The sequence below is a fragment of the Erinaceus europaeus genome, chromosome 18, assembly GCF_950295315.1.
Source record: "Erinaceus europaeus chromosome 18, mEriEur2.1, whole genome shotgun sequence".
NCBI lineage: Eukaryota > Metazoa > Chordata > Mammalia > Eulipotyphla > Erinaceidae > Erinaceus > Erinaceus europaeus.
In genome coordinates this window covers 15,495,019-15,506,501 of record NC_080179.1, presented here as the reverse complement: position 1 = coordinate 15,506,501, position 11,483 = coordinate 15,495,019, and the positions used below count along the sequence as shown (strand labels likewise).

General features: G+C 52.1%; 2 protein-coding genes across 2 annotated transcripts; both read left to right on the top strand.

Annotated features, from left to right (window-relative positions):
• The first annotated feature begins 1,319 nt into the window (after positions 1–1,319).
• HOXD13 (homeobox D13) lies at positions 1,320–3,637 on the top strand. Its single transcript, XM_007524701.2, has 2 exons — positions 1,320–2,107; positions 2,823–3,637. The coding sequence occupies exons 1-2, from the start codon at positions 1,327–1,329 to the stop codon at positions 3,071–3,073; spliced, it is 1,032 nt and encodes a 343-aa protein (XP_007524763.2). The 5' UTR covers positions 1,320–1,326; the 3' UTR covers positions 3,074–3,637.
• Positions 3,638–7,859: 4,222 nt separating this feature from the next.
• On the top strand, positions 7,860–10,745 carry HOXD12 (homeobox D12). The gene is made up of 2 exons (XM_007524686.2): positions 7,860–8,631; positions 8,783–10,745. Exons 1-2 carry the CDS (start codon positions 8,061–8,063, stop codon positions 9,019–9,021), a joined length of 810 nt encoding a protein of 269 aa, XP_007524748.1. The 5' UTR covers positions 7,860–8,060; the 3' UTR covers positions 9,022–10,745.
• Positions 10,746–11,483: the final 738 nt, after the last annotated feature.

Genomic DNA, 11,483 nt, shown 5'->3' with positions numbered 1-11,483 from the left:
GATGAAGGCTGTAACACTGACAACCTAGTGAAACTGTCCTGGCCCACTCCTGAAGTCAGACCCAGCTAGGCTGGTCCTGTCAGTATCACATCTTTTCTTGGGGAGAAAAAGGGAAGGGGGGGGGAACTCTCTTAGTTGGAGCATTTCGGTTCTCTGGAGCTGGTAGTTTGGAAAAGAAAGTGAAACAAAGGTCCCTGGGAAAGTAGTTTTCAATTAATTGGTGTGAGTAACTGGCAGAGGTAGGAGGTGGGAGTTGGCAGCAAAATGCGAGAGGCGGGTAGCCTGCCAGGGAAGGCCCACAAGTTTCACCCTGAGCAGGAGTGTGATTTCCACTCAACCCGCTTCACCGGGTCTTTCTGCGGGTCGGGGGAAGGGGGACAGAGGCGAGTCCTGATTGCCAGTCCCAATGTAGAAGCAAATAGCGAAGCAGCAGGAGACGGAGCTTTGCTCAGCTCTCCTCCACCGCGTCCTACTGAGGCCCGGACGGGTCCACTGCACTGATTTGTAAGTTTCTGCCCCCCGCCCCCACGACCCCAAGAGCATTTTGTGGGTGTTTCCCGAGCGGAAGAGCCCACGAAATTGCACGAATGGGATGTTATTGCCCCGAAGCAACACGCAAGGAAGGGAACATTAGCCCCCCTTGGGTTTGGAGTATAGATCAGCTAATGAGAGGACTTAAGCATAGGCTTAAAAAAAATAAACAACTCTGTTGTCACATCACCCTGACCATCTCTGTCCCTCGCCTTCACTGAGTTGTGCAGCTCTAGGGCCAAGGCGAGGTGGCGGACCCGCAGCGGTCGGGACAGCGCGCAGGCCTCGGCGCCCGCCTCCATCGCAAACTGGGTCCGGGCTGGGCGGTCGCGCAAGAGGCCCGGAGGTGGGGGGTGTTGGTGGCTGCGGCGGAAAAGCCCGGGTCTAGGGGAGGGCGGCGGGGAGGTGGGCTGCTCCAGGGTCTGCGGAGGGGTGGAGGCCCGGGTGGGTGGGTCCCCAGGACCCCGGCCAAGAGCCCGGCTCTCCAGCGCCCCCACCCCCACGTGGCCCCGCGCAGCCAATGGCGCGGGCCCGAGCGGGAGCCCTCGGGGAGGGAGGCGGCCCCCGGAGCAGCCCGGGCCCCCTCCCAACCTGAACTTCGTTTTTATAAACGTCCCGCGATGAGCTAACCTGTTGGCGGGCAGGCGGGCGGGCTGGCGGCGGGAGGCGCACGGAGGGAGCGGGCGAGGGAAGAGGGCGGGCGCGCGGAGGCAGAGAAAGGAGGGCGGAGGCGCGCCGCGCCATGGTGTCCTGCGCCCGGCCGGGGCCGGGGCCGGGGCCGGGCCGGGCCGGGCCATGAGCCGCGCGGGCAGCTGGGACATGGACGGGCTGCGGGCGGACGGCGCTGCGGCCGGAGCGGCCCCGGCCTCGTCCTCCGGCTCGTCCTCGTCCTCGGCGGCGGCCGCGGCGCAGGGCCAGGGCCGCGGCTTCCTCTCGGCGCCGGTGTTCGCCGGGGCGCACTCCGGCCGGGCGGCGGCGGCGGCGGCGGCGGCGGCTGCGGCGGCGGCGGCGGCGGCCTCGGGCTTCGCCTACCCGGGGACCTCGGAGCGCGCGGGCTCCGCCTCGTCCTCGTCCTCCGCCGTGGGGGTGGCCGCGCGCCCCGAGGCGCCCTCCGCCAAAGAGTGCCCGGCGCCGGGCGGGGCGGCGGCACCCCCGGGCGCCCCGGCGCTGGGCTACGGCTACCACTTCGGCAATGGCTACTATAGCTGCCGCATGTCGCACGGCGTGGGCTTGCAGCAGAACGCGCTCAAGTCGGCGCCGCACGCCTCGCTGGGAGGCTTCCCGGTGGAGAAGTACATGGACGTGTCTGGCCTGGCCAGCAGCAGCGTGCCGGCCAACGAGGTGCCCGCGCGAGCCAAGGAGGTGTCCTTCTACCAGGGCTACACCAGCCCCTACCAGCACGTGCCGGGCTACATAGACATGGTGTCCACCTTCGGCTCCGGGGAGCCTCGGCACGAGGCGTACATCTCCATGGAGGGCTACCAGTCCTGGACGCTGGCCAACGGGTGGAACAGCCAGGTGTACTGCGCCAAAGACCAGCCGCAGGGCTCCCACTTTTGGAAGTCTTCCTTTCCAGGTAGGGACGAAGAGGGAAGCGGGAGGAAAAGCGGGAGAGGGGGAGACAAGAAAAGAAAGTTCTAGGAGCCTGTGCCTCTACGTTCCACAGTTTGTACAGGTCAAGTGAAACCTGTGCATATTCTTCCTCTGATTTAAACCACCTCTTTAAAATTAAAAAAAAATTTTGGGGGGGAGGGGAGAACCTTTCCGTGCTCGCGCTCTTTGCTCAGGTCTTCGTTCCTCTCCCTAAAAGAGGTGTCACATAGCGGGGTGCCACTTTTCAAGGACACAACTTCTCCAGGGCGACCACTAGAGTTTCATAGGCAGAGCTTATAAGCTCCAAACACAGGAATCAACGTTTGAACAATCTGGACTCCCCCCTCCCCTAAAGGTCTGTGTATGTGTGTATGTGCACAACCAGCATTTGCAGAACTGCCCTTAGGAGTGTCTCCAATAGCCACACCATAAAATCGAAGGCTTGTTAAGATGCCAGCTCGAGAAACCATGATGATCCATCAAATTGGCCTTTGCTTTGAAGTGTAAATAATCTATTTAATACCATTTAAATAGCATTAAATAATGTATCTATGTACATAATAATAAAGTGTAAACAGTCTGACTTTATTTCCTGTACCCCCTCCAAACATACACTCACAGCCCCCAACTGGGTACTTCAAATAGTCTGCTCTAATTTTTTTTTCTCCATGCTGTTTTTGTTTTGTTTTTAATACCAGGGGATGTGGCTCTGAATCAGCCAGACATGTGTGTCTACCGTCGGGGGAGAAAGAAGAGGGTACCCTACACCAAACTGCAGCTCAAAGAACTGGAGAATGAGTATGCCATTAACAAGTTCATTAACAAGGACAAGCGGAGGCGGATCTCGGCTGCCACAAACCTATCTGAGAGACAAGTGACCATTTGGTTTCAGAACCGAAGAGTAAAAGACAAGAAAATTGTCTCCAAGCTCAAAGACACAGTCTCCTGAAGTGGGTCTGAATGGTCACCGAGAGTTGAAATGCTTTTATTTGCCTCCAAAAGACCTTTGGAAAGACTTGAATTTGTATTTAATTTCCCCCACCCTACCCCTGCCACCGATGGCAAATTTTGTGAATTGTTTTTCTTTTTTCCTCTTCAATGGTTTTAAAACCTTTTGTTGACCAAACTGACTTTGTAGTTGTTTATTTGTTTGTTATTGACTTGTTCTTCACTAGGTTTATTTTAATGGTATTTTTAATGTTCTATTTCTCCCTCCAGGCCAGTATAAAGGACTTGAAAAAATGTATTATTATTACTCCTGCCAAATGAATTTCAGAAGCACTATTTTGCTTTTTTTTTTTTTACTATTTTGATTTTAAGGTTTAATTTTTTTTAAATCACTGATTATCTTCATAATCCATTAAAGCAGAATGATTTGCAGTTGTTCATATCCTGTGATTGGATAATTGAATCATTAGCTCTCAGCAGTAGTCCTGAAGCAAGTGGAAATAGCTCTGAGCTGGCAGTGCTCAGCAGTCACTGCACTGGAAAAGTGTAAAAAAAAAAAAAACAAGACTAGAGGCGCTGTCATGGCTTTGAGAGCAACTACCTTATTAAACAGGGTCCATATTAGTATAGGAATGAAGACAATCCTTCTGATTTTGTGTCCCCCCCCATCTTTTAGTTGTGGAATACATCTTGTAGATTTGTGCCTTTATAATCTTTGAGTTGAAAATACTGAATTATGGATGCCTACCTTTCCCTCTAGATACAAATATTTAAATATCTCAGTTGGCAGAGTGACCTATTGGTAATTAAATAATGTCCCTTTCCTTAGTCTCAGTTATGTGGGACTAGAATAGAAGCTATCTCTTCACTCTCCCAAAAGAAGCTGAATCAATCTCCCTTGGCTGGGAACTTTCATCCAAAGCTCAATCAAGAACTTGGATACCTGAATAAATATGTTGGATCTCTTCTAGACCTTTAAGATATTCAACAAGTGCATAATATGTGGAATTCTAAGGTTCAAGAAGGGGGAAAAAAAGTTTCTTGAAGTGACAATAACTACTCTTGAAGTGCTGCATATTTATATAACTGAGAGATTATTTTTGTAGATGTGATGTCTGAGTTGGAATACCTGGACAGTGTGTCAAACATTTGAAAATCCCTTTTTACTCCTAGGGAGATGCAAATAAACAGAACTTGTTTCTTCTGAGTTTACTTTTTCCTTTTTGTAGCCTTGTGTTTTCTCTAAAAACCCATTCTTATTTATTATGAATCCTCTTGTGAACACTGTGATCTCTATAAGGGAGACTCCAGATCAGTTCAGGTTCTCCACATACAGCCCTCCCCCCTTCCTCCTTGAGGCTTTAACATAAAACCGTGATTGATGTCTTTAAATGAGGATGTAATTTGCGTATCTAAAACGATAACTTTCTCAGGCCATCTCAAAAATCTCCAATAAAATTTTACGTCTTTATTGATGTTATATATTTATTCATATAGTTTTTGTTTTTTAAGCAGTGTGTGTGTGTGTCCAATTTCTGCTCTAAGAAAAATGTGCCCAGCTGCAGGTTTTCTTCCTAGAAAGGCCCTTAAAACTATCTACTCTAGGGAGGTCTTGAAATCAGACATACCCATATTTGGCAATTAAAAAAGAAACATTTCAAGCTGTCTCCTTACAGTCACCTTCTCAAGACAGCATGAACACGCAGCAGTTGAAGACAGAAACCATAGCTATGAACTCTAAACATCTAGATATACTTTTTAAAGATAATGAACTTTTTTTTTTTTTTCCCTGAAGTCTTTTGCACTTCAGGGAAATGGTTGCAGAGGAACTGGGTGCCCTGGGCACCATCAGCATAGTTGCTGCTAACTTTTTGATATGTAAGCTAAACGCAGATGTTTAAAACATAACACAATATGTAAACCTTTCTGCAGGGAGGGCTTCCTTATCTGTCTGCCAAAGAAAGCACTAGGAATTAAAGTCCAGAGCTACTTTCATTTTCTCTGCCTGGCTTAATTTCTTCCATGTCTTGCAACCGACTGCAGGCAGCCAATTTCTGTTTTAATTAAGGGGGGGGGGGGGAGAAGAAAGGAAGGAAGGAAGAAAAAGGAAAAGTGACTGGGATTCAATTTCCAGATAAAAAAAAAATAATCCAAGAAAATGGGTTCACACCATCCTGGTCGGAATTCCACTTCTTAAAGAGTATTTAACATTTTCTCTGTTTTCCTCACAAAATTTGCTTTTATTTGAGTCCCACCAGTGTTTCCTTCTACTCCATCGCCACCGCCACCGCCACCACCCCTGTTTTTCAGATTTGTAAATTGCAGACTCCTGGGTCGCACTGGGTTTCTCAGACCCATTCCTTAGCTCCCAGTGGTGGGCAAGGAAGAATGGGTTCGATTCCCGCCCCCCCCCCTTTCATCTGCTCTTTATCGGTGAGTTTCCCACCGCCTAAGAGAAATAGGTTTGCTGAAGATTAAAAGTGCAATCGCTCCACGGTGGAATTTAAATTGACGGCTAAATCAATAACAGATGAAGACGCTGATATGTTTAAGCATTCCTTTTACATTTTGAATACAAGAGGGAGGAGAGGAGTGGGGTCGGAGGCCGCAGCGCTGGGAGGTTAGGAAGAGCTTTCCTTCTGAGACTGAAAGGCCGCAGGGAGAGCGCTGGAACCGGACTCACCTCCAGACAAAGGAGCGACCACGAGTTTCCCAGTATCTGGCAGCCCACCGGGCCCCTCTGCTTCGCTCTCCCCGCCCGCCTCGCCCGCCTCGCTCGCCTCGCCCGCCTCGCCCGCCTCGCCGCCGCGATCTCCCCGCTCCCAAGGCGCTCGGCCCAGCCTGGCAGCGGGCCGTGACCGCACGGGCTGGCGACCCCAGGCCGGCCGCTCCGCCCTTCACTGTTGATCTTGACCGTGCGGCGGCGCCTGGCCAGGCGTGGAGCTCGCTCGCCATCTCCTGGGCGATAGGCGACATTGGCAGAGCTCACCTTAGGCTTCCGCGGACAGATCTCCAGTCGGGTGCTGCGGCTCACCAGCCAATCAGTCTTCCCGCACCCTCCCGCACCCCCACCCCGCAGAACGCCCTCCTTCGCCACCCCCACTCCTCGCTCACAACTTTGCCTGTTAGACCTCGGAAATTAGAAACCCAGGGGAAGGGGCGGGGCGGACGGGCACCATTAAAGTTCAGGAGAAAAGGAGTCTGGCTGTTCTCATTTATTATGCTTCTCACTTGGTTCCTTCATATCTTTGGTCCCCAGGGCAAACTGCAGCTGGAGATCTGCCTAAGGGCCCGGATAAGACACCTCTGGGCTTGGACACACCAAAATAAAAAAATTTAAAGAAATCATTGCGTATTAAGACAGGAGGAGAGGAAACTGGAAGGAATCCCTGAAGCTGGAGTTTTCAAGGTCTGGTGAATTCTTGGAAGCAGGGAGAGGTTCTCCAACGAAAGTCTAGGTTCCCTTAGTCCTCTGGAACTGAGGTTGTAGACTGCGGCCTACTCCTCTCTTGAGAGCCCAAGCCTGGAGTAGTGTCTGTCTCCTTGACTGAACCCCTAAGAAAACTCTATAGAGGCAGAGGCCAGAGGAGCCTGAGAGTTGCCCACCCCACCCCCACAGTGCCCCACTCACCCCACCCCTTAACCCCCACCCTAGAGCAGGAGGAAGAAATCACCCAGAGACGCCCAATTGGTCGCTGTAACTCACACAATAAAGTCACAACGAGGTGGTCAGCCATGCCCTCAGGCAGCGCCTGTGTGGTCTCTGTGCCTCCTGAGCTGGCGGTCTAACCAATTCCAGCTTGGCTTGGAGATGGAGAGGCCAGCAGCAGGCTGCTGGCTGGTGTCGGCATCTGTCAGAGGGTTGCTGGGGGCCTCCAAGCTGCAGGCAGGAGAGGGAGACCCCTAGCTCTCCAAGCAGACTAGGGGGACCTGTGGCAGATTCCACACTGTATTTTTTGAAGGAGCCCTGGCCTGAGTGGTTCCTGTCCTCCAAATCCCAAATCCCCAGCGGCCGTACATCCCTGGAGGCTCTGAGAGAAGACACTGCCTGGGTGAGCACTACTGGCGCTGCCTCTTCTACCCTCCAGCAGCGGGTCAAAGGAGCTGGCCTAGGCTCTGCCCACTACAAAGTGGATGGGATGAGTTCCTTACACTGGTTGGGAGAATATAGTCACCAAGGTGACTTGTGAGAAGAAAAGGAATGAAGCCTTTGGCATCCAAGATTGGTCAATTCAGCTGCCTGGTCCTGGACCAGCATTCTTCATGGATCTGGGTGGTTATATCCCAAGGACTGAGGCATTGGCCATGTTGTACTCCAGACCTGGTGTGAAGCCTCCTTCCTGATTCATTGCTCCCGGAATGGCAAACTTCTGACTGTCTGCAGCCTGGGACAAAGAGGTCAGGCAGCGCTGGGGTCATTTGCTACATCACTATGCGGACATCTCTCTACAACCCTTCTATCAGGGACAGGGCTATGAGTAGCTTCACTCTGGCCTGGGAAGAAAACTTGACCTCACCAGGCCATGGCTATCCAGACAAGCTTAGAGGTCAGGCATGCTGGAAAAGACCTCAACTACAACTTTAAACTGGTAGAATGAAGCAAGCCTGTCCCCAGGCTGGTTGTGGAAAACCAGAACACAGGACCAATCAAGACCAAGAAGAGCCCCAAGGGATATGCGGGCCAAGGTTCCAGATACAAGATGCCCCTCCCCTGCCCCCAAAAGCAGGCCTGGAAACACAGAGGCTTCTCTTTGGCTCCACATGCCCTGCTGGTTCTGCCTAGCAGCCTCTTTCTTCACCATCAATATTGCCGGTGTTATCATAATACCCCGAAGGGGGGGAAATGGGCCGGGGGATGTAGGCGGTGCTGAAATGGCAGGCTTTGAAGAACCTGCAGGCAAAGTTTCGTCCAATCGTCTGAGCCTGTCCTCTTATTCCTGGTTGTAACTAAATACTGCTGCAAGCGCAGCTGAAGCCCTTTGTTGGAGATGTGTGAGCGCAGTCTCTACAGAGCGGGGTATGTGGGCTCCCTTCTGAATCTGCAGTCGCCTGACTCCTTCTACTTCCCCAACCTGCGACCGAATGGAGGCCAGTTGGCCGCACTGCCCCCCATCTCATACTCGCGGGGCACGCTGCCCTGGGCCACCACTCCCGCCTCCTGCGCCCCGGCGCAGCCTGCCGGTGCCACTGCCTTTGCCAGCTTCTCGCAGCCCTACCTGACCGGCTCTGGGCCTCTGGGTCTGCAGCCCTTGGGCCCCAAGGATGGACCCGAGGAGCAAGCTAAATTCTATACGCCCGATGCAACTGCCGGGCCAGAGGAGCGAGGCCGTGCACGGCTCCCCTTCGCTCCTGAGGCCAGTCTGGGCCCCCCAGCAGCCATCAAAGCCGCCAAGTACGACTATGCGGGTGCAGGCCGGGCCGCGCCAGGCTCCAATGCCCTGCTGGAGGGAAGCCCGTGCACCGCCAGTTTTAAGGATGATGCCAAGTGCCCGCTCAACTTGAACATGACAGTGCAAGCGGCGGGCGTAGCCTCTTGCCTGCGACCATCGCTGCCCGACGGTAAACGGTGTTCACACTCCTAGGGCCAGTTCGGGGTGGGTTGGGAGGTAGGTGGGGAGCTGGCAAGGGAGAGTGAGCAGCGGGAGGGGGTCTCGGGTGGCCAGGAAGCCCGCAGCAGGCCGGCCTGACTTGGGTCTGGACTGTGTTGCAGGCCTGCCTTGGGGGGCAGCCCCTGGGAGAGCTCGCAAGAAGCGGAAACCCTACACCAAGCAGCAGATTGCAGAGCTGGAGAATGAATTCCTTCTCAACGAATTCATCAATCGGCAGAAGCGCAAGGAATTGTCCAACAGGCTGAACCTCAGCGACCAGCAAGTCAAGATCTGGTTCCAGAACCGGAGGATGAAGAAGAAGAGGGTGGTGCTCCGAGAACAGGCCTTGGCGCTGTATTAGCTGCAGGCGTGGCTGCCACCCCTGCAGCCTGAAGTTGTTGAGCAGAGGCCTGGTGTGGAGAGAGCTGGGACTGGGGCTTTCCCTACTGCTCCTGCCCAGCTGGTCCCAGGTACTCCCTCTGCTCAGTGTGCATCCCCAGAGTGCACACTGAGCCTTGGCCCATTGGACCTCTGTTTTGTTTTTGGCTCTTTCCCCCAGAAGGATATGCAAACATGCAGCACAACCTTGACCTTGAGGCTCTCTAGCAGGGGCCTAGGGTCACCGCTCCTAGCTCTTAGTTGGGGTACTGACAACTGGGGCCCTCTAACTCCCTCCTACTTGGATATTTCTTCTTCACCAGGTTAGTCGCTCTTTCCCCCTCTCTCCAACCTTTCTCTCGCAGTGAGCAGGCCCCCCACTAGAGCTCAGAATGAGCGTGAATTTGACAGAGCCTAGGATCAGGTAGAAGTGGGTGTGGGCACAAGTCTCTCTCTTTCCAACAAAGCCTCTGTGGAAAAGCCAGAATCTCTACTCTGGAGGGAGGAAAGAGTGCCATCACACACCTACCCCCTTGTCTGCCCTGGCTGGTTTTGGAGGACAAAGGCCACCCTAGACCTTCAGACTTTAGGAGGGAAAGGAGGGGTAGGAGAGGATGTGGGGACAGAGTTGGAGACATCTCTGTGTTTATGCTAGGCTGACTCTCCCACCTAGGCAGAGTGGACTGACTAGCTCTTTCTGAGTCTAGGGCAAGGGAGGCTGGGCTTGCCTGCAACAGCAATCTTGGAACAAGAGTGGTTGAAAACAAACCCTGTTTTTGCCTGACATAGACTAGGTTAGAGCCCTGTAACAGGGCCCCCTCTGAGCAGAGCTCAGGTGAGGAGAGCTGTGGGTCTGTTTTGAGGCTTGCCTGCTCTTGAATGAGGGAGAAATATGGGGGTGGGGGGGGCAAATAAGCACAGAGATGGTTTCCCACCTTCCAGTAAGGCTTTCTTGTTAAAGCGAGTAAAGGCCTTGAAGTATCTTTCTTTGAATTATGGTGAAGGCTCACCACAGAGAGAGGGGAAGGCTCCCCCCAGGAGTCAGACAGCAAGAGAGGAGGTACCCCAGGCCCTCAGTCCCTGGCCATTGCTCTTGACCAAGCAGAGAGGGAGCTGAAGTTTCACTGCTCTCCACCTCTGTACTACCTGATGGCAACTTTACAGGAGGCCCAACTGCAGAATGAAGTATGTGGGGCCCTGTGCCCTGTTCCCTGGCCAGCCTTGCTTTGTGATGCCAGGTTCCTCAGTGCCAGCTGGAACTGTTCTGGGTGTAGAGGAGTGTCCAGTTTTAACAGCAGTGAACCCGAGGGGGTCTCCACATCCTGACTACCATTTCTGTCTGTGTCTTTCCCCTCTTTTGATGTCTAGCACCCCCACCCCCACACTCCAATTCTTAGTGGGATGCAAGACAGCAAAAGAGTTGAAGATTCCTTTCCAAAGTCCAGTGATTTATTTCCGCTGAAGGATCAAGGTCCTAGATGAGGAGTGGGCACCTCACAGGGTGAACCTCAACTCATCTGGCTTCAATTGATGTTTAGACTAATTGTATTTCCTCTGCTATATATTAATTGTCATGTATGTTTTATTTTGTTTTAATTCTGTAAAAAAAATAGCTTGTATATATCAGGCGCATTGAAATGTTTTGAGTGGAAATAAATATCCATATCCCAGTCAAGCTGTTAAGGGACTAATGCAGATTTTTCAAAATGTTTCCTACTCTCCCCTAGTGTTTTTTAGGTCACCAAATTCGTTTTTCTTTCCCTGTTGTGGTTGCACTGCGGGTGTCGACTATACACTAAATCAGAAAATGGCTTCCCAGACCATCAGGAAATGGTGTATATAAGTCTAGGAGCAAAATGTGCATGAAACATGAGGGTCAGTAAAGAGAGGCTAGAGACAGATTTAAGTACATCTCACACTATGGGAATCCTCCGCTTGTTATATGAGAGGACGTTAGTATTTTGCCTAAATACTCAAATTCTGTCCCTTGCTGTTATCAGGGAGGGCTGCCAAGACAGGAGGTCCTTCAAATGTCAATACAAAACATATCTCCTCACCTTGTTTTGGCCAGGATCAGTTGCAGCCTGTGGAAATCCTCCATGTTGGCTTGGTGTTCAGCAGTCGCTCACAGGAAATGGGGGTCTCTGCACTCCCCCTTAGAGGCTCTAATTCAGGTCTGGATATCCAGGTCTTGCTTTGTAAACATCATCGAGTGGTCCTCTTGTACACCCTCACTTACAACTAACTCCAAGATCAAAACTAGAGAATTGCTAGTTTTTAGTCATTGAGAGAATTAACAAACCCAGTTAAATCTTTAATATCGAATGTTCAATGGTTCCAACTCCCCTTCCCTGGTGTTAATGTATAACTTTAAAATACATATTTTAGCAGATCATTTAGAAATACAACGGGGAAAGGATTCAAGAGGCAGTCAAGGCCCTACCC